This window comes from Mustela nigripes, chromosome 17, assembly GCF_022355385.1.
Source record: "Mustela nigripes isolate SB6536 chromosome 17, MUSNIG.SB6536, whole genome shotgun sequence".
Classification (NCBI taxonomy): Eukaryota; Metazoa; Chordata; class Mammalia; order Carnivora; family Mustelidae; genus Mustela; species Mustela nigripes.
Window position 1 is genome coordinate 11885495 of NC_081573.1, and position 22361 is coordinate 11907855.

The 22361-nt window shown below is 47.8% G+C and overlaps 1 protein-coding gene across 2 annotated transcripts; it reads left to right on the forward strand.

Annotated features, from left to right (window-relative positions):
• The first annotated feature begins 10797 nt into the window (after positions 1–10797).
• ZNF304 (zinc finger protein 304) lies at positions 10798–20741 on the forward strand. Of its 2 annotated transcripts, XR_009400768.1 has the most exons (4): positions 10798–11925; positions 13981–14107; positions 15933–18245; positions 19657–20741. XR_009400768.1 is itself a non-coding variant. In XM_059382131.1 (3 exons), exons 1-3 carry the CDS (start codon positions 11911–11913, stop codon positions 17753–17755), a joined length of 1965 nt encoding a protein of 654 aa, XP_059238114.1. In that variant the 5' UTR covers positions 10798–11910; the 3' UTR covers positions 17756–19542. The 2 variants fall into 2 exon arrangements, 1 of the variants encoding a protein (XP_059238114.1); XM_059382131.1 differs by lacking the exon at positions 19657–20741 and having other exon boundaries at positions 15933–19542.
• The last annotated feature ends 1620 nt before the right edge of the window (positions 20742–22361 follow it).

Sequence of the window (22361 nt, forward strand, 5' to 3'; positions counted from 1 at the left end):
GACCATATGATGGTTCTGTTTTCAATTTTTTTAAAGAATATTTATTTATGTGAGAGAGAGAGCAAGCACAAGCAGGGGGAGCAGCAGGGAGATGGAGAAGCAGGCTCCCCACTGAGCAGGGAGCCTGACTGGGGGCTCGATCTAGGACCCTGTGATCATGACCTGAGCTGGAGGCAGATGCTTACCTCACTGAGCCACCAGGCGCCCTTTTCTTTATTTAAAAATTTTTTTGGTGGGCAGCAAAGCAAGGCTTATTGAGCAATAGCAAAGTGATAGTACAAATCTCCCAAGGAGGGAGGGGACCCGAGAGGGTTGACCCTATTTTAAGTTTTCGAAGAACCTCCATACTGTTCTCAAAAATGACTGGACCAGTTAACAGTCCCACCAACTGTGCACAAATGTTCCTTTTTCTTCACATCTTTGGTGATATTTCTCTCATCTTCTTGATATTAGCCATTCCGACAAGTGTGAGGTGAGCTCTCACTGTGGTTTTGGTTTGCATTGCCCTGATGGTTAGTGGTACTGAGGACCTCTTCGTGTACCTATTGGCCATTTGGATGTCTTTAAGATGTCTGGGTAGTTCGTCTGCCACTGGTTTAACCAGATTTTTATTGTTGTTATTGATGTGTATGAGTTCTTAATAAAATTTTGAGTATTAGCCCCTTATCTGGTAACATGGTTTGCAAATATTCTCTCCTACTACATAGGTTGTCTTCTCATTTTTCTTAATTATTTTTTTTGCAATGCAGACACTTAAGTTTGATGTAGTCCCACTTGTTGATTTTTTCTTTTGTTTGTACCTTTGATGTCCTGTCCTAAAAGCCATTGTCCTGGAGCTTCCCTTGTTTTCTTCTAGGAGTTTTATAGCATCAGGCCTGTGTTTAAGTCCTCGATCCGTTTTGAGTTAATGTTTGTGAGTGCTATAAGGAGGTGATCCAATTTCGTTTCTCTGCATGGGTTATGCAGTTTTCCAACACCTTTCACTGGAGAGACTTTCCCCCATTTGATGTCCTTGGTTCTCATCAAATACTGGGTGACTGTGTATACGAGGTTTTAATTCTGTCTCTTTATTCTGTTCCATTGGTCTGTGTCTATTTTTAGCCAGTACTATACTGTTTTGGTTACTGTAACTTTGTAGTATAGTCGAAATCAGGAAATGTGATGCAACCTGTTCTTTCTCCTGGTTGTTTTGGCTGTTAGGGGCCTTGCAGTTCTGTTTCTTCTATTCCTGTGAAAAGTGCCATTGGCATTTTGATAGGGATTGTGTTTAATCTGCGGACAGCTGTGCATGGCATGGGTATTTTGACATTATTACTTTCAGCCTGTGAACATAACGTATCCTTCCATTTGTTTGTGTCTTACTTCTTCCACCAGAATTTCACATTTTTCATTATACAGATCTTTCACTTCCTTGGTTAAATTCATTCCTAGGTATTTTGCTATTTTTGATGCTATTTTGAATGAGATAGTTTTTTCTTTCCCCAGATGTTTCATTGTTAGTGTGTGCAAATGCAGCTGATTTGTGTGTATAGGTTTCATATCCTGCGACTTTACTGAATTCACTGAGATCCAACAGTTTTTACTTAAGTCTTTGGATTTTCAGTTTATAAGAATATATAAGTAAATAATTAAGTAAAATATATATCAAATTATATATATTAAATTAAATTTAAAATATATAGTAAAGTAAAAATATATAAGTAAAACAGCAGTTTTAGTTCTTTCTTTTCAATTTGGGTACCTTTTAATTTGTCTTGCCTAGTTGCTCCAGCTAGGATGCCAGTGCTACGCTGAGCAAGAGCGGTGAGAGAAGTCTTTGATTTAAAAAGCAAGCCTTTTCTTCCTGTCATTTTAGACATCCATTCTGCTCACTTTTCCTTGATCCAGATCTGCGTTTTCTTTATTTTCTCTGAAACAGGATGGTGATAGCTGTGCAGTCTTCCCAGGTGAGTCAAACTTTTCCTCTGACTGGGTTTTTCACTTTCTTAAATCCCTTTAGGGTCTTCTCCAAGTCCATCTCAGTAGTTTTCTGGGGGTCAAATTAGGGCTAAAACAAACAGTAAAACACACATGCCACTTAAATTCATGATAAACTGAAAAAACAAACACGGATAAGGAAACTCGTTTAATCTTATGAGAATGTGTCCAGCGTTGTTACAAAGAAAGGTGACCGGAATTCACCGGATGAAGCGGAATTCGTGCAGGTGCATGTGATTTTCACAGTCGCCCATGAACAGACTTCCTTTGTGCTCTCATCAGGTGGGGCATTTGGGAATATCTCCTTCCTTTGGGACTGTCTTTGAGGACAAATGCTGAACTATATGAGGTGATTGTTCTCTCATGATAAAAGCATCTGCAATTTTATGGGCGCCTGGGTGGCTCAGTGGTTAAAGGTTCTGCCTTCAGCTCAGGTCATGATCTCAGGGTCCTGGGATGGGGTCCCACATGGGGCTCTCTGCTCCGCAGGGAGCCTGCTTCCCTCTGTCTCTCTCTCTGCCTACTTGTGATCTCTGTCTCTGTCAGATAAGTAAATAAAATCGTTAATTTAAAAAATCTGCAGTTTTTAATATAAATAGAATTGCTCACTTTGAGCACTGCTCAACACCGGGTCAGCGAGCGCAGGTGTGGTGTCGCTGCCGGCTGCGGCCGACCCACTCTATGGCCTCTACTGCACTTCCTCGTTCTCTGCCATCACAACACTTCCAGTTATGAACGACCCGGTGTATCGCTTCCTGTCACGTAGGAGAGAGAGCTGCCCCTTGAGGCTCCTCCTCCACCCATCACACAGACTCCGAGGCTGTGGCCGCACAGGCCGCAAAGCCCCTGGGTCTGCGAGGGCTGGAGACACCCTGTGCAGAGAGCAGGTCCCTCGCTGCCTGGGAGCTCCCGGAGCCCTGGCCTTGAGCTCACACGGGGTTGCATTAAACAGGTGGAAAAGGGGACACTCGCTTTGACACCGCGTGTCTGGAACCCCGGGAGTGGGAGGGAAGGGTGGAACGTCGGGCCCCGAGGACCAGGAGGGGGACGGGGAGGCCTAGCAGCCGAGAGCTTGGAGGCATCGGGATTCCAGCCTGTCTGCCCCGCAAGACTCGTCCTGTCCCTCGCCGCTGGAGTTCCCTGTTCTTGCATAAAATGGGAAGCTGAACTGAAACACAGAAAGCAGAGCTGCCCCTGGAAGCTCGCGACGCGCAGGCGGGGCTGGAGTTGGGAGCTTCTGCCAAGTGTCAGTGTTCCGGGGCGGCGAGCGGGGCCTGTCCCTGTGGCTAAGGTGGGCACCACGGAGCGGGGCAGGGCGGGATGAGGAACTGGCGTTTGCGCTCACTAGTTTTGAGGTTTCTACCAGCCATCTGGCAGGAGGTGCTGGTGAGCAGCTGGGCAAGCAAGGCTAGAATCCAGAGCCGTGTTTGGGTCTCGGGGTGGTTGGCGCCAGTGCCCTCTGGCACTGTAAGTGCACCTGACGCCCGTCGCGGACCAGAGTGACGTGTTGCTGCACTGCAGGGGATATTGCGCTCCCGGAGATGGGCAACACTCAGGGTGTTAGGGTGTCTTCCAGGCTCTGCGCTTGTGCTCAGTGACGTGTAGGAGGGTTTAAGAGTGTAGAGATTTGGGGGGCACCTGGATGGCTCAGTCGATTGGGCACCTGCCTTCGGTTCTGCTTGTGTTCTCAGGGTCCTGGAACTGAGTCCCACCTTGAGCTCCCCATTCATCAGGGAGTCTGCCTCTCCCTCTGCCTGCTGCTCCCCACTGTGTGCTCGCTCTCTCTCTCTCTCGCTTAAAAAAAAAAAAAGAGAGAGAGAGAGAGAAAGGAAGGAAGGGAGGAAGGAAGAGATTTGGTCGGAACTGGACATTACCAGGAGGCAGGGTTGCTCCTATGATGGGATATCCTGAAATGTTTATTCTACAAAGCAGGGATGGAAGTGTCACTCCAGCAGCAGCTGGGAGATGACATAGCTGTCACTTAGGTCACCAAAGATAGGGTTGATACCTGGTCATTTCCATTGTTCACACAGAATTCTTGGTTTTGTTCATGCTCTGACATGATGATGGGATGGTTTTGTCTTTGTCTCAGTCTGTCATGGTCACTGAGTGGCTTTCACTGAGTTTGGTGCTCTGTGAACTTGTTTATGTCCGACAGGGGAATCCCAGAGTTTAACCGAGTGCCAGGCCAGCTACTTATGCCATGACCTGACCTCCAGGACCCCCCTGAGCTCTACTTTTCCTTTCCAATCATGGCAAATATCCACCCATCCTACAGACAGAAATTAGCCCCACATAGCTTTAGGAAGAGGAAGCATCACACACAAAACTCTGCACATATGCGGATTCTGTGCATTAGAGAAAGTGGAAGTTTAGAGTGGGGAGAGCTGTGCCCAGGGCCTGGGGACCAGCCCACTCGAGAGGCTGGTCGGGGAGGCCTCCTGGAGGAGGCAACTTCTGAGTTGGGACAAGCCGAGCTCCCAGAGATGCCAGTGGGGACGTTGTTCCAGAGTGCCCCATTGCTGGTGAAGCCCTAGTGGCACCCAAAGAGTCCCTTTAGAGGTGACTGGGCTGTGGCAGAGCAAGGGACCTGGGTCCCATTTGAGCAGCTGGTAAGGAGCACCCAGAGGGAGATGCAGGCAGAGTACCCTCGGACCCGCCATGGAGCACAAACAGTCTGGGAACAGACCCTACAACACCATCACAGAGAACTAGCACAAAAGTGTTGGCAGACATGCACACCCAGAGACACACACACAAGATAAAAAGTCCTATGCAGGTGCACACATGGATACCCACCAGGACACAGACCTGGGAGTTGGGCACTAGTGTATTTCTATTAACTGAAGACGCGTGCATCCACAAGACAGACACAGACATAGAAGGACACCCAGGTACAAGTCCCACATGTGTCACGACCAGTGCTTCCAGAACAGTGCTCCCTATGGGTAGCAGGCAGATGGACCCATTGGCATAAATGCATACCTGCAGATACGCAGGTTCACGCTGGGACACGCACATGCAGAAGGACTGTGCATGCATCCACAGAAAGGAAGTCCTGGACACGAGAACACAAGGACAACAGAGACAGGTATGTAGCCAAGGGTAGACTAATGGGTACAGTCGCAGTGACAGACACACATGTACAAATGGTTGTATATGGATAGATAGAGCCATCCAAAGAGAGGCGCACACCCAGGATCTCATGCACTCACACAGACACACATTCACTATGAAATCCCCTAATGCAGATGAGCGGATCTGTATCCACAAGGGTGTGCAGGTAAATGTGGAACATCTGCTCCAGAGAAGAAGAATGCACGGGATTATAGAAGTTCATTACACACTTCACCGACACAAAGGATGTACAGCATGCAACTTAACAGATGGTAACACAGACAGTGGTCTCTGCTGTCAGCTTCACATAGCCAGCTGATTCTCGAAGAATGCTCTCGTTCATTTTGGCTTAAACTCTGATGTGTCAAGATTTGTATAAAATTTCAACATATTTGTATACTGCAACCAAGCAAATCCAGTTCTGTGTGTATGCCCAATAGAAATGAGGGCATTTTTCCTTCAAAATATACACAGTTGATCCTTGAACAACCCGCATTTGAACTGCATGGGTCCATTAAATGTGCATTTTAAAAAAAAAATACAGTACTGTGAATATATTTTCTCTTCTTTATAGTTTTCCCTTTTTTAATATTTTATTTTATTTGGGAGAGAGAGAGAACAAGCAGGGAGCAGAGGGGCAGAGGCAGAGGGAGAAGCAGACTCCCCACTGAGCAGGGTGCCCCACCCAGGACCCCGAAATCATGCCCTGAACCACCCAGGCACCTCCCTCATGATTTTCTGTGTAGCATTTTCTTTTCTCTAGCTTACTTTATTGTAAGGATACGGGAGGTCACCAAATATGTTAATCAACTGTTTATTTTCTCAGTTTGCTCAATAGTAGACTATTTCTAGTTAGGTTTTGGAAGAGTCAGAGGTTATACATGGATTTTTAACTTTAGGTCGGCACACCCAGCCCGCGTGTTGTTCGAGGGTCAACTGTAGGATTATTGGTTTACAAGCAACTTTACTGATGATAACCAAGACCCTGGCACCACGCACATAGCTCTTGATAGGGACATGCCTGAACAAATTACATGCCACAAACTGAAAGAAAACACAGCAATGAAAACTACTGCTTCAATCTACAGTGTGGGTGAATCTCCTAGAAAAAGACAGTGAGTGGCAGTAATACCCATCAGAGATAAAGTAGTATGTGCCGTGACCTTGTGGGAAGGTCAAAAAACAGATGAACCTAGTATGTGGTGAGAAAGGACAGTCATGGTCCTCTTTGTGCAGGGCTGCCGAGAGCGCCCTATGTCTTTGTGTGGGTGCGGTTTATACGTGTGTTGACAGGCAAATACTTGTCAAGCCACACACTTAAGGTGTGTCCATTTTATCTTCTTGAAATTACACATGTAGAAAAAAAGATAGATAAATACCGGTGCACAGCCCACAGCATAAAAAAGAGCATAAGCAAGACTGGAATTTCGTTATGAACCTCACAGCTTACACATCCCATTCTACACCTCAGAGGAATCCTTTGTCCAGAAAGTTTGCTTTACTAATTCTTTTAAATTCATAGTTGGACACCTTGCATATGTATCACTAATAATAAATACATTTTATGCTTGATATTGAAATCTGTATGAATGGAATCAGTGTGCTTTTCTTTGCTTTCTTTTAAAGATTTTATTTATTTATTTGACAGACAGAGATCACAAGTAGCCAGAGAGGCAGGCAGAGAGAGAGGGGGAAGCAAGCTCCCTGCCAAGCAAAGAGCCTGATGTGGGGCTCAATCCCAGGACCCTGAGATGACCTGAGCCGAAGGCGGAGGCTTAACCCACTGAGCCACCCTGGCGCCCCTGCTGTGGATTTTTAAAAAGCATTTGTGAGATGAATGTATTACTTGTTATTTATCATACTTTAAAATATATGTGTTTTTTTAAGATTTTATTTATTTATTTGACAGACAGAGATCACAAGTAGGCAGAGAGGCAGGCAGAGAGAGAGGGGGAAGCAGCCTCCCTGCTGAGCAGAGAGCCTGATGCGGGGCTCGATCCCAGGACTCTGGGACCACGACCTGAGCCGAAGGCAGAGGCTTTAACCCACTGAGCCACCCAGGTGCCCCAATATATGTGCTTTAAACTATTAAATGTACCTACAGAATTTTATTAAACACATCTCTAAAGAATACATAGGGATGTCAGGGTGGGTGCCTGCATGGCTCAGTTATTAGGCATCTGCCTTCACCTCAGGCCATAATCCCAGGACCTGGGATAGAGCCTTGCATCAGGCTCCCTGCCCAGTGGGGGGGTCTGTTTCTTCTTCCTCTGGTCCTCCTCCCAACCTGTGTTCCCTCTCTCAAATAAATAAAGAAAATCTCTTTTTAAAAAAAAATATTTTATTTATTAGAGAGAGGGAGAGAGAAAACAAGCAGGGAGAGCAGGAGAAGGAGAAGCAGGCTTCCCGCTGAGCAGGGAGGCTGATGTGGGGCTTGATCCCAGGACCCTGGAATCATGACCTGAGCCGAAGGCAGACGCTTAACGACTGAGTCACCCAGGCGCCACAAATAAAATCTTTTATTAAAAAAAGATTTTATTTATTCATTTGACACAGAGAGAGAAAGAGAGATCACAAGTAGGCAGAGAGGCAGGCAGAGAGAGAGGGAGAAGCAGGCTCCCTGCCAAGCAGAGAGCCCGATGCAGGGCTCGATCCCAGGACCCTGAGATCATGACCTGAGCCGAAGGCAGAGGCTTTAACACACTGAGCCATCCAGGTGCCCCAAGTAAAGAAAATCTTAAAAAGAATATACAGGGATATAATTATTCAGCAACAAAATGATTTCTAAGATGGCTGATATAAAAATGCTTGATATATTCATGGACTGTTATCTTTTTCCTTGTTATTCTGAAACTGTTGCTCTGTGTAATATGAGTCAGTATTACAAATTACATATTTTATCTTCTTGGTGATACTTTCTCCCCTGAAATTATTTTTCTCTGATGTAATTACATGGTTCACATGTGCTCATGTGTTTTAAATGAGATAACAGGTGAGTTTTTTAAGACCTGTTTCAAATATCTCTGTAATGTTATGTTTTATTGATTATTTTTTAAGATTGTATTTACTTATTTGACAGAGAGAGATCGCAAGTAGGCAGAGAGACAGGCAGAGAGGGAGGAGGAAGCAGGCTCCCCACCAAGCAGAGAGCCTGATGTGGGACTCGATCCCAGGACCCTGAGATCATGACCCAAGCCGAAGGCAGAGGCCCAACCCACTGAGTCACCCAGGAGCCCTGTAATGTTATATTTTAGATGTGTCTCTTGTATCCATGCTATTGTTGGACACTTCTAAGAAAAGATTTTATTTATGGGGTGCCTGGGTGTCTCAGTGGGTTAAAGCCTCTGCCTTCACTTCAGGTCATGATCCCAGGGTTCTGGGATCAAGCCCCATATATAAATAAATAAATATATTTATTATCTAAAATAAAATAAAATAAAATGTTTTATTCATTTATTTGACACAGAAAGAAAGAGAGGGAGCACAATCAGGGGAAGCAGCAGGTAGAGGGAGAGGGAAAAGCAAGTTCCCCACGGAGGAGGGAGCCCAACGTGGGGGTTGATTCCAGAATCCTGGTTCATGACCTGAGCCGAAGGCAGAGCTTAACCAACTGAGCCACCCAGAAATCCCCAAAAAACTGACTCTTGATCAGCGATGCGTTCAGTGAAAGATCTTGATCAAAAGGGGGAAATGTGAAAATTGATAAAAAGAAAACCTCAGTAAAATGGAGTTGAGAGGCCAGAAGGGGAAGCTCTCACTCAGTACCACTGGAAGTCAAGAATTGCCAACCACAGAGGCCAAGGGAAGAGTCATCAATTACAGGACCCAACAGGAAGAGATGTACATTGCATCTCCTATAAGAAATCGACCACCCCCGCAGCTCTACCGAAGAGAAACCATCATTACTCTGAACTCTTGCTTTTTTCCAATGGACTTCTGTTCAAAACAATTCTTTCCAACTTGCTCCTTCTTCTCCACGGAACGGTTCTTTTCCTTTGTTGAACTAATCTGTGTTTTTTTTGTTTTGTTTTTAAGATTTTATTTATTCATTTGACAGAGAGAGGGAGATCACAAATAGGGAGAGAGGCAGGCAGGCAGGCTACCTGCCAAGCAGAGAGCCCAATGTGGGACTCGATCCCAGGACCCTGAGATTATGACCCAAGCTGAAGGCAGAGGCTTTAACCCACTGAGCCACCCAGGCGCCCTAGTCTGTGGTTTTTGTCATAGCTTACCTGTCCTGAATTTCAGTTCTCTGCTATTCTAGAATAAACTGATCTCTTTAGCGAAACAACTGATTTGTTTTTAAGTCAATGATATGAAACCATGTTAATTCCATACCCACTTAAGGCCAAGAGCAATTAGTCTTGATAGTCCTATGTTTTGCATTATATGGCCTGTAAGAATGTGTTGAACAATAGGCCTACCTGTGCATTATGAAACCTTCTTGTACATAGTGTCCTTTTTTTTTTTTTTAAAAAAAAAAAAAGGTTTTTATTTTACAGAGAGATAAAGGGAGAGTACAAGTAGGCAGAGCAGCAGGCAGAGGGAAAGGGAGGAGCAGGCCCTCCACTGAGCAGGGAACCGGACACCAGGCTCTATCCCATGACACTGGCATCATGACCTGACTTGAAGGCAGTCACTCAACTAATTGAGCTACCCAGGAGCCCCATGGTGCCTTTTTAAAAATTACATGCACCTAAAGGTATACACATATGTTTTAAGTAAAAATTCTAACCATTGGGCGCCTGGGTGGCTCAGTGGGTTAAGCCGCTGCCTTCGGCTGGGGTCATGATCTCAGAGTCCTGGGATCCAGTCCCGCATGGGGCTCTCTGCTCAGCAGGGAACCTGCTTCCTCCTCTTTCTCTCTCTGCCTGCCTCTCTGCCTACTTGTGATGTCTCTCTGTCAAAAAAAAAAAAAAAAAAAAATTCTAACCATCACCTATGATGCTACTATGATGCTATACCCCTGCTAAGAGGGTGTCCCTGACATCCTCCTACAGCAGTGTATGTGAGAACTTTGTGATGACGATGAATAAAAAGAATAACAGCTTGTATGTATTTAGCCCTAGGCCCTGTGTTAAGCACTTATCATCTCATTTCCCACGACATAGGTTGTACTATTTTCCCATTTTAGTCTTTAAATTGGGGGGGGGGGGGGTCATGACTGTAAAGTTTTTCCAGCGAGATAAACACACCAGGCGAGGTAGGCACAAGGCAAGATTTATTAAACGCACTCTCTGGCGAAGTTTCAGGGCTCAGAAGAAGGGGAGCCAGGAAAGTTTCACTGGGAGGAGGTGGGTACCCTCGGGCGAGGTTCCGCAACTCTGGAAAGCAGAGTGGGGAAAGTCGCAAACGAGGCAGGGAGAAGGGGGCTTTTAAGGGGTCTCGAAGGGAGTTCAGGGGACTTTTGGCAAGTTTCCCTTATTTGGATTTTTCGCCTGCTTGTCGGGGTCCCATTGGTCCATGGGGGCCGAGGGCGGGGGGCAGGGGGCTGGGGGGAGGGGCGTGTTCCAGATTCCTGCTTGGGTCTTTGTTCTCCTGTTGGAGCTCAGGTTTTGTGGCGGGAACGTTCACCATCTTAAGTAGCCCTTTCTTTCTGCCAGCCCAACAATGACTTTTTTCTTTTTTTTTTTAAGATTTTATTTATTTGACACAGAGAAAGAGCACAAGCAGGCGGAGCAGCAGGCAGAGGGAGAAGCAGGCTCTTCACGGAGCAGGGAGCCCAATGCGGGATAGATCCCAGAACCCTGGGATCATGATGTGAGCTGAAGATGGATGCTTAGCTTAACCGACTGAGCCACCCGGGTGCCGGGTCAAGACTTGTTTCAAGAGAGTTCGGGTTCTCAAGGTTAAACCAGGGCCCCGCCCGCAGTGTCTACTGTGTCGTAGGTTGGGTCAGAGAACTCTGATTCTCATTAAGTTCACAGGTGATGATGATACTGCCTGTCTGGGGCTTACATTTGAGGAATCAACGAATTAGGGAACATTTAATGATCCTACACAAAGGCCCCACAAGCGAGGCATTTTCATTATTCAATTTAAACCTCAGTCCCCAAAGCTCAGAGAGGTGAAGCAGGTCCCCCAGGATTAAAGACTGAACCGCGTGCAGGAGATCTCTGAGTAGGTGGCTTCGTCCCAGGTGACCACAGAAATATGGGTGCGTCCCCTTTAAGAGGAGCTTGGGCACTTCCGGACAGTATTCCTCCCTTATCTTTCTTCTCCTGTCTTTGCTGCCACCTGGAAAAACCCGGAAAAGGACCACTGCCTCGGTGGTGCAGTGTACCAACTACATTACCCAGAAATCTGTGCTCGCCGCATCGACGCCGCGCCTATGACTGCCCGGAAAAGATGCGTTGCCCGCCGCCCGGCTCGGCTGAGGAGGGACTTCCGGCGCCGCCATCGTGACGTCTTTTGCTTGTGCCGGCAGTATCCGGCCCGGTGGTAAAGGCTCCGGGACCCGGGCGGGTCCGCTTCCCACGCGGCTCTTCGGAACCGAGGAAGGAAGGACGATAATACGCGCCTTTGTTGCCCTCCATGAGCGCCGTCGTGGGGCCGGCTGCCTTGCGCGCAAGTGTCCCCTGGAGCTGCGCCCTTCCCGAGGCCTTCGCGTCCGCACTCTGTCCCCGTACGCCTCCGGCCGCGGCGCCCTAAGCCTGTGCGTACCTTCACTCAGGGGCGACGGGCTCGGAGGGCGGACCGAGGTCTCCCCGCCTCGTGGACCTCCGGGGTTCTGGCTGAGTCCGCAGGGCCTGCTCGGTTTGCCCGCTTCTCACGACCCGGTTCTGTTAGCGGGGTCCGGTGGCGGCCCTGGCGCTGATGGACGGGGCTCAGGTGAGCAGAGGGTTCCTCAGGCCTCACCGACTCGGATGTAGGGGGTGGCGTGTTCAAGGACCCTCCTCGCTTTGCCTTCAGCGCTTCCTTCTGTCGAGCGTGAAGGCGGCGAAGGGCGGTCACTTCCGGCAGGTATGTGGCGGGGTCCCTGGTGCCCGCGTGGATGGGGTGAGTTGTGCAAGAGTTTCCAAGGTGTAGGAACCAACTGGCACAAATATTTGGGGTGGAGATGAATTCGGAGTGTCCCAGGAACCGGAGGTCCCTGTGACATCTGGTGAGGACACACAGTGGGTGGTCAGGCGTCGGGCCTGGAATGGCCGCCGGAGGAGCTCGGCTTATGTTCTGATGGTAGTGGGAGCCATGGAAGATTCGGAACAAAGACGGAGGTGGCCTGGCTCAGGTGTTAACAGACTCCGTCTGGTTGCAGAGTGGAAAGTGGGGGGACGTTGGTCTGGGCAGGAAGACCAGAGTGGAGCTTACCTCAGTAGACCGGGTGAGAGTGTTAAATGGTGGGTGGACCAGAGTGGGGGCAGTGGAGCTTAGAGAAGTGTAGGAGTTTAGTATCTACTTTTAAAGTAGGGCCCAATAGGCGTTCTGATGAGACATAGTGATACTCCGGGACTCTTTACTTTTGCCTCTGTCTGCATTGGTTTTCTGGGCACCCGAAGCTGGGGGTGTGGGGGTGGAGGGTGGTCATTTCTAGCCCAGCGATCTGAATCCAGGCTGAGTGTTATGTAGAGAGGTTCCTACTTCTGGCAGCCAATTGGATGAGGACCGAGGGGTGTATTGGGCCCAGAACAGCGTTGTGCAAATGCTGGGAGGTAAGATTGAGTTGGGTGTCCTCAAGGAACTGCAGATCTTAGTTGTCTCTTGGGAGTAGGGTCAGAAGGCAGACAGGCATGGCAGGCTGAGGAGCTGGGCCTCATTCTGAGGGTGCTGAAAGGCATGGGAGATTTGGAGCAGTAGAGAGAGGTGACCTGACTCAGATTTTAATGGACCTCCTTCAGCTGCTCTCTGGCTGAGAACAGAGCCGTGGGTGTGAGGGGGCACCTGCTGCAGTAGTCTGTGAGTGTTGATGGTGACTGGCCCAGAGAGGTGGCTGAGGAGGGGAGACATGTTGGTGGATTTTGTATCTGTTTTGTAAGCAGGGTAACCAGATTTTCTGGTGTGAAGGGTGAATGAGAGAAAGGGATGAGTTGTGGGTGACCCTGCGGGTGGGGGGGTGTCTGGTTTTTTTATTTTGTTTTCCTTACTGGTTGAGTGATGGAAATGTCATCACCTGAGATAGGGAAGCTGGAAGCAGGAGTAATTGTCTGGGGTTCTGTTGGGAGGTAGGTTTTTCTCGTGTTTAGTTTGAAAAGTCCCAGAAATTCCTTAGTTGACACATTGGGCTGGATGCAGGTTTTTCATACTGGCAGAGGTACTGGTTGCAGAAGTTGCAAAGGTGGTGGCCAGTATGTGGAAGGGGGTGGAGCTGTGGATTACATTTAGGAGGGAGTATCTCTAGGTCATGGCAGCAGTGCAGTTAATAACAAGAAAGTTGAAACTTGGGACCAAGGACTGGGTCTCTTGCTTAGGTGCTGGGTGACAGTGGTGCCTGTAACAAAGATAAAAGAGCACTCTCGCCGGGGTTGTGCCCTGTAGGTGCATATGTTGTGGGCCGGAAGACTGGTGGTCGTGATGGCGGTTCCAGCTGGGAAGAAGGGGTGGTTCAAAAAATGGTGTACTTGTTGGGAGAAGTGTGAACAGATGGCCTCAAGGTCGTGTCTGGGAGGCATGGTCTGGAGGACAGCAAGAGAACTGGCTAGCCAGAGAGTTGGTGCCCTTCCCGGCAGACCCATATCTTACACGGTATCTGTCTGCCCACCTGCCTGGCTCTGGGTGGCTCGCAGTGATCAGACAAGACAGGAGGGGAGAGCAGGCACTGGTGGCGCCAAAACCTGCTATCTCATGTGAGGTGGGAGGCCAAGAGGAGAGGCACCAGGGGTGGTTGTGTGAGTGGATCAACTGGGGGCCCCTGCTGCCTGTGAGCTCAACTGTCCCCCCTTGTGACAGGGCTGTGTGACCTTCGAGGATGTGTTCGTGTACTTCTCCCGGGAGGAGTGGGAGCTCCTTGAGGAAGCCCAGAGACTCCTGTATCGTGATGTGATGCTGGAGAACTTCACACTTGTGGCCTCGCTGGGTAAGTCCCTGCTTTGTCTATTGGTATATGGCAAATTACCCCGAAATTTACTGGCTTAAAACAGTAAACATTCATTGTTTGAGTATCGGGAACCTGGTCACAACTTACCTGGGCACTTTTTGCTAGACTCATGCCGTTTCAGTCAAGCTGCCAGCCAGGGCTCTGTTCTCATCTGAAGGCCAGCCAAGAAGAATCCACTTACAAATCCAGTCATGTGGTTGTTTGCAAGATTTAGTTTCTTGTGGTTTGTTGCACTGTGGGAATTAGTTCCTCTCTGGCTTGGCCAGTGGCCTCAGTTCCTTGTCATGTTGGCCTTTCTGTAGTGTAGCTCCTAATAGGGAGGCTGCCTTCCCTCTGAGCTAGTGAGTCAGAGCGAATGCCCAGAATGGAATCTGACCTTTTTCTAACCTGACCTTCAAAGTGACATCCCATTGTCCTTAGATATGGGTCAGGCAGTCCTGCCTACAGGCAGAGGAAGAGGCTTACACAAGGGCAGCAGAGCGGGAAGTGGACATTCTCGGGGCCATCTTAAAGGCTGCCTTTCACAGGTCCTCTTGTTCCCTCCAGTGTCCCCCGGTTTGGTTATTCCCTGTTCTCTAGAGCCAACTCAGTGACTCTTCTCCCTCCCTTCTTTGGTTCCCAGAGTAGGGAGGGCTGTGGGTGCCAGGGCTGTGCATGCCAGGGCTGGGATGTGTGCAGTGTCCCCTCGCCTGCAGGGCAGATCCAGCACTTTCTGCCCAAAGTCTGGCAGGAGTGGGTTTGGGGCTCGCGGCATTTTCGGTCTGTTCAACAGGTTCAGCGTGGCTTGTGCACTGCCTGGCCACGTAACTGTCTGGATCCATGGTGCTTCGGTGTCCCAGCTGCTGGCCCTTGTCACGTAGTTGACATTCCTGGGGCCTGAGCACTCTAGGAGTTACAGAAGCTGTCATGGTCATTGCTCATGAATGTCTCGGGCTGTTCTGCTTCGAGGTTCTTTTCTTTAACACTGAATTTTCTTCTCTGTGTGTGGGGTCTTCCTGGGCCATTCATCTGTCCTGTGTTTTCTTGACAACTTTACATCCTATGTAGTGGCCCAGTTGGAGAGGGTCAGAAAGCCCTTTGTGTCTGACATCACTCCAGCCGCAGGGAGAGAGACCCAGAGGGGCCTGGCCCAGCAGAATGGGAGCTGGAGGAGTGGTGCGTTAGTACTGGGTTCAGATCATACGTTCAGCCTACTTTGTGTTCACCGATGGTTTTTTGTTGTTGTTGTTGTTGTTGTTGTTTTGTTTTGCCAAGGCCTATAGCGGTATTCCATTTCTGCCTTTCCTTCCCCATTCTTGGCACTTTGTCCACCTGTAATTCTCTTCTGTCTTCCATCTCTTGACTCTTTCCTCTCTTCTCTGGCTTCTGTGTCTCATTCATTCTTCTCTGCTCTGCAGCACCAGCTACTTAAATGTGCAAGGAGTTGTGCAGTGATCCTTACATAGTCCTTAAGAACCAGCTGCTTATTCACAGTCAGATTTTCCTGGGCCTGGACATGTCTTTCTGCGCAGAGCTCAGCTGGCACTGGCAGCCAAGGCCCTACTCCCTGGAGGAGTGATCCGGACTCCCCTCCTCTGTGTGCTGTGTGCCGTACCACCGTTGTCTCTACCCACCTATTCTCCTTACTGTGACCTTCAGAGGCCTGATACTTCCAGTGGGCCTTTCCTTACCCTGATCCTGGCTCCCTGGTCCCACCAGCAAGCCAGTGCTCTCATTCTTCGGCATTTCACACACACGTAAGTGAGGGGGCTGCTGCTGTCCACTAAAGTCAATGTGTACCTCACCAGCATCTTCTTGCTTTCAGGTCATTGGCGTGAAACAGATAATGAGGAGACTCTTTCTGAGCAGAGCATTTCTGTGGGAGTGTCGCAGCTCGGGACTCCTGAGTTGGGTGCATATATCCAGAAAGCCCACCCATGTGAGGTGTGTGACCCACTCTTAAAAAACATCTTGCACTTGGCTGAACACCAGGGATCACAGCCCTTGCAGATACTGTACACACGTGGCCCATGTGGGAGAGGATTCTCGTTCAGTGCAGACTTTCACCAGCACCACAAGCGATACAGTGAAGAGGATCTCTTCAGAGTGGATGCTGGTGGGGCCTCACACAGGAAGAACTGTGCAGCCCACATGTTATGGAGACCCCTTACTTGCAAGGAGGAAGGGATGGACTTGCTGGACATCTCTGGTCTCTTCCATTGCCAGACCGCTGGCAGTGGGATGATTCCACACAACAGGACCGAGTTCATGGCAACTTTCCCACACAGCACCAGTCTTGGCCCACACCAGGGAGACCAGGATGGACTGGTGCTTTTCAGCTGCACTGACAGTGTGAAGGGCTTCCTGAATACCTTTACTCTCCGTGACAACCAGGTAATTCGTACTGAAGTAAGACCCTGTAGATGCCAACCGTGTGGGAATCTCTCCAAGGAGAAATCAGCACTTATTAATCACAGGAAAGTTCATAGTGGAGAAATATCACATGTGTGTAAAGAGTGTGGGAAGGGTTTCATTCACTCGTCTCACTTAAAAATGCACCAGAAATTTCACACTGGAAAAAGACATTACACATGCAGTGAGTGCGGGAAAGCCTTCAGTCGGAAAGACACACTTGTTCAGCACCAGAGAGTTCACACTGGAGAAAGGTCTTACGACTGCAGTGAGTGTGGAAAGGCCTACAGCAGAAGTTCCCACCTTGTTCAACACCAGAGAATTCACACTGGCGAAAGGCCTTATAAGTGCAGTGAGTGTGGAAAAGCCTTCAGCCGCAAAGACACACTTGTGCAGCACCAGAGATTTCACACGGGAGAGAGACCTTACGAGTGCAGCGAATGTGGGAAATTCTTTAGCCAGAGCTCCCACCTTATTGAGCACTGGCGGATTCACACTGGGGCAAGGCCTTACGAGTGCATTGAATGTGGAAAGTTCTTTAGCCATAACTCGAGCCTCATTAAACATCGGAGAGTGCACACAGGAGCAAGGTCCTACGTGTGCAGCAAATGTGGGAAAGCTTTCAGCTGCAAAGACACTCTTGTTCAGCACCAGATAATTCACACCGGTGCAAGGCCTTATGAGTGCAGCGAGTGTGGGAAAGCCTTCAGCCGTAAAGACACTCTTGTGCAACACCAGAAAATCCACACTGGAGAAAGGCCTTATGAGTGTGGTGAATGTGGGAAATTTTTTAGCCATAGTTCCAACCTTATTGTACACCAGAGAATTCACACTGGAGCGAAGCCTTATGAGTGCAGTGAATGCGGAAAATGCTTTAGCCACAATTCCAGCCTCATTCTACACCAGAGAGTTCACACTGGCGCAAGGCCTTATGTGTGCAGTGAATGTGGGAAAGCCTACATTAGTAGCTCCCACCTTGTTCAGCACAAGAAGGTTCACACTGGAGCAAGACCTTATGAATGCAGTGAATGTGGGAAATTCTTTAGCCGAAACTCTAGCCTCATTCTACATCAGCGGGTTCACACTGGGGAAAAGCCATACGTGTGCAGCGAATGTGGGAAAGCCTACAGTAGAAGTTCCCATCTTGTTCGGCACCAGAAAGTTCACACTGGAGAAAAGTCTTATGAGTGCGGCAGTTTTGGTGGTCCTTTAGCTACATCTCTTAAACTTGTTTAGTTCCAGAAAGCTCACAATAGAGAAAGGCCTTATGAATGTAGAAAATGTTCCATCTCCTTGTTCAGCCTGATAGGATTCACACCAGAGAAAATATCTGCAAGTACCCTTTGTGAGGGAACCAGCAGCCAGCAGGTGAGCCTCGTCCATTCGTACAGGTATCATGGGGACAGTCCCAGTCAGAACCGCATAGATGGGAAGCTTTCGTGAGGCGCTTTGTACTTTCTGAACCATCCAGGGCTCTTGACAGAGTTCTGTCACCACCAGTGCCTGTGGCGGAAGCCATCCAGTTGCTCCCAGCTGTCCAAGGTCCCACAGTGTGTTGTCAGTCACTCCTGTTCTCTGGAGTGAATCATGAGTGTTCTGAGCCCAGTGAGGCCCTCACTTCCTCCTCCATAACTGGATTCTGAGTGGACATGATCCTGCTCTTGCCAGAAGGATCTGAACTGGAGTCTGCTGGGATTTCCAGACAAGATTTCTCTTCATGAACAAGGTTGACTGTAAATATAACCACCACAAACTCATTTGTCTTCTTCTAAGTCACTCAACTTTAGAACTGCTTGTCTCATGCTGGTCTGATCTGTGCAGTGACACAGGCCTGCTGTGGCAGTCTTTACCATTGTGTGTGTGGTGGGGTCTGTTTGCTGTGTGTAGTGGATTAAGAAAAAGTTGGGTTCTTCCACCGTGAAGGGAAGAGCGCCTCTTGTCTGCACCAACTTCTTGTGCCTCAGAAGGGTTAGCAGGATGGCAGAGAACAGCTCTCAGTCTAGCTAGCCTAATTTGTATTGTGCTCAAGGCTTGCTAGAAAAAAGCAAAGCACTTTGTGTGCCTCAGCATATGGTCTGGAAGGCAAGATTTCCTGGGAGTCCAGAGTTCATTTCTGAGGAGGGCATAGTTGGTGTGAAGATCTCCAGTGCTTCTGGAAACATGAATTGGGTCTCTTGTTCCTAGGGAATGTCCCATATTCCCCAGCACTTCTGAGGGATTTCTGTTTCCTAGATCTGCATAGGAGCCAGTCCCTGATGTCCAGAATCCCCTAGGCAAGTGTCACTGACTGGAAGGCCCATAGGGCAAGGCGGGGCTCATAATTGGTACAGAAACACTGAGATAGTGGAGTGGGGCTGAATGTGGCCAATGAGAGGCTATGTGTCTCTTGTAGCAGAGGCATCTGCAGATGTCCCTGTGATTTTTGTGGGATGAGAATGTAGAAATTCTCTGGACCCTCAGACATCTGTATCTCCTGTGGCCAGGACCACTTTCAGTGTTGAAAGGTTTGTGGATTCCTGTATCTGCCTGGGCTGTTGGTGTTGAGGCCATCACTACACAGTCAGGAACCTCAGCATGGACAAAAGAGAGATCCAAGGGTAGGGTTTCTCTGACCCAGCTAGCATTGCTAGTGACCGGAGAGTACGTGGATTGCATTGCTCTCTGGTTTTTGCTGACATTCAGGCGGGGTTCATCCTCCTAAATTGGGAGAGGGATGTGGGAGAACGAAGACAGTTGGCAGATGGGACTTTCTAAGAGCGATGGTAAATAGGGACTTGATGGGCAACACTTAGTTCTCAAAAACATCATTGCAGTGTGATTGACATGAAATGAACTGCACACATGAAAGTGTGAAATGTGCCATGTTCCAGCATGTGTATATGCCTGTGAAACCATAATCACAGTGAACATAATGAATGTATTCGACACAACCAGAAGCTTCCTTGTGTCCCTTTATAATGCTTTTATCTCAGTCTTTCTAATACCCTTTCCCATAATTCATGAACAACAAGCATTTTCTAGAATTTTTGTGTGGACAGAATCATTCAGTATATACACTGGGGGGAGTGGGGGCTGTAGCCCTTCTCACCGTCCATAGCAGTTTAGAGATGACTGCGTCTCATTGCCTGTCTCCGTAGGCCGTTCACTTGTGCTGTGGAGGGTTTCTCCGTTGTATGCAGAGGCCACTCCTGTTTCTCGTCCGTTCAGCTGTCAGTGGATGCTTGGGTTGTTCCTGGTGTCGGACTGTTCCAAAGAAAGCTGCTCTGAAGATCTCTGTGCAAGTTACCACTTGATAACATGTCGCTATATGAATGTGCCAGTTTGTCTCTCTTTTCACCCACTGAGGGACGTCCTGGCTGCTTCCAAGTTTGGCACTTAGGAGTAAACCTGCAGTGTACATTGTGTGTAGGTTTTGTGTGGATTTAAGTTTTCATCTCTTGGGTTCTAGCCAAGGAGTGTGATTACTGGATTATGTAATAAGAGTATGTTTAGATTTGTAAGAAACTTTTTTTTTAAAAGATTTTATTTATTTGAGAGAGAGTGCACAGTGGGGGGAAGGGCAGAGGGAGAAGCAGACCCCCCCACTGAGCAGGAAGCCTGATGTGGTCTTGACTCCAGGACCCTGGCTTCCTTTTTTTTTTTTTTTTTAAGATTTTATTTATTCATTTGACAGAGAGAGATCACAAGTAGGCAGAGAGGCAGGCAGAGAGAGAGAGAGGAGGAAGCAGGCTCCCTGCTGAGCAGAGAGCCCGATGCGGGACTCGATCCCAGGACCCTGAGATCATGACCCGAGCCGAAGGCAGCGGCTTAACCCACTGAGCCACCCAGGCGCCCCGGACCCTGGCTTCCTGACGTGAGTTGAAGGTAGATGCTTAACCAACTGAGCCACCCTGGTGCCCCTGTAAGAAACTGTCTTGCACAGTGGCAGTACATTTCACATTCCCACCAGCAGTGAATGAGAGTCTCTGTTGCTCCCCATCCACATCAGCATTTGGTTGGTGTCAGTGTTTTGGAATTCGGCCATTGTGATAGGTGTGTAATGGTAAGCCATTGTTGCTTTAATTTGAAATTCCCTAACGGCAAACGAGTATCATTTTTGTATTCATATTTCATATCAAACTGTCTTTTGCAGAGCAGAATTTTAATTTTAGTCAAGTTCAAATCACCCAGTTTTTCTCAAGGATTGTATTTGGTGTTGTATATAAAGCATTGCCAAATCCAAGGTCATCTGCATTTTGTTCAACGTTACCGTCTAGGTGTTCTGTAGTTTTGTGTTTTGCATTTAGGTCTGTTATCCATTTTGAGAAAATATTTGTGCAAGTATAAATTCTATATCTAGATCATATTTTTAAAAAGATTTGGGGCGCCTGGGTGGCTCAGTGGGGTAAAGCCTCTGCCTTCAGCTCAGGTCGTGATCCCAGGGTCCTGGGATCGAGCCTCATGTCGGGCTCTCTGCTCACCGGGGAGCCTGCTTTCTCCTCTCTCTTGGCCTGCCTCTCTGACTACTTGTAATCTCTGTCTGTCAAATAAATAAATAAAAATCTTAAAAAAAAAAAAAAGATTTTATTTATCTGAGAGAATACACAAGCCAGGAGAGGAGCAGAGGAAAAGGGAGAAGCAGACTCTCCGATGAGCAGGGCACCCGATGTGGGGCTCAATCCCAGGACCCTGAGATAATGACCTGTGACAAAGGCAGGTGCTTACCCCTTAATCTACTGAGCCTTCCAGGTGCTCCTAGATCAGTTTTTTTTTTTTTAAACATGAGGATGTTCACTAGTTCAAGCACCATTTGGTGAAAAAACTATCTCTACTGAATTGCCTTTACTCCTTTGTCAACAGCCAGTTGCCTGTTTCTGCTGATCTGTTCTTAGACTCTGTTCCAGACTTTTCCATCAATTGAAATAATCCTGTGGGTATGGGGTGGGCTTTGGTTGGGGGTGATTATATGGTATAACCCATTAGTTGATCTTCAGATGTAAAACTAATCTTGCATTTCCTGGGACAAATCCCACTTGGTCATGATTTGTGCTCCTTTGTGTGTGTTGCCAAGTCAGTTTTCTGATACTTTGTTAGTGTATTTTTTATCTGTATTGATGAGAGAGAACAGTTTTGTAGATTTCTTTTTTTTTTTTTTAAGATTTTATTTATTTATTTGACACACACAGAGAGAGAACGCAAATAGAGAGGCAGGCAGAGAGAGTGGGGGAAGCAAGCTCCCCGCTGACCAGAGAGCCCGTTGTAGGGCTCCATCCCAGGACCCTGAGACCATGACCTGAGCGGAAGGCAGGGGCTTAACCCACTGAGCCCCCCAGGCACCCCTGGTTTTGTAGATTTCTTGTGCTGTCTTTGTGTGACTCTGCTATCAGAGGGATCCTGATCTCATAGAAAAAGTTGGGAGTGTTTCCTCCTTTATTTTCTGGAAGGATGGAAGAGTTTTTGAAAGATTAGTGATGGATTTCCTTAAATATTTGCTAGAATTCCTTAGTGAAGGCTCTTGACCTTAGAATTTTTTTGTGGGAAGGCTTTCAATAAATTTTTAGTCAAAATTTGGTTAATGTAGTACTAAGTAGATTTTGTACTTGTGTCAGTTTTGGATAATTGGTGTCCTTTAAGGAATTTTTCCATTTCAACCAAATTGTCCAATTTGGGAAGACAAAGACTTTTTAATATTCCATTTTGATACTTTTATTTTTTTAGGGTGAGTAGTGTCTTTATTCCTGTTTTTGTTAACTTGTTTTCTTTGCCTACCTCACATTTTGTCAATTTTGTTGATCTTTTTGAAAGAACTAATTTTTAAGTTCATGGTTTTTTTAGTTGCAGCATGATTGGCGTACAATATATA

Coding starts and splice junctions, on each gene's coding strand:
- ZNF304 (XM_059382131.1), top strand. Junction 14,108..15,932: donor CACACTTGTGGCCTCGCTGG/GTAAGTCCCTGC, acceptor TCTTGCTTTCAG/GTCATTGGCGTGAAACAGAT.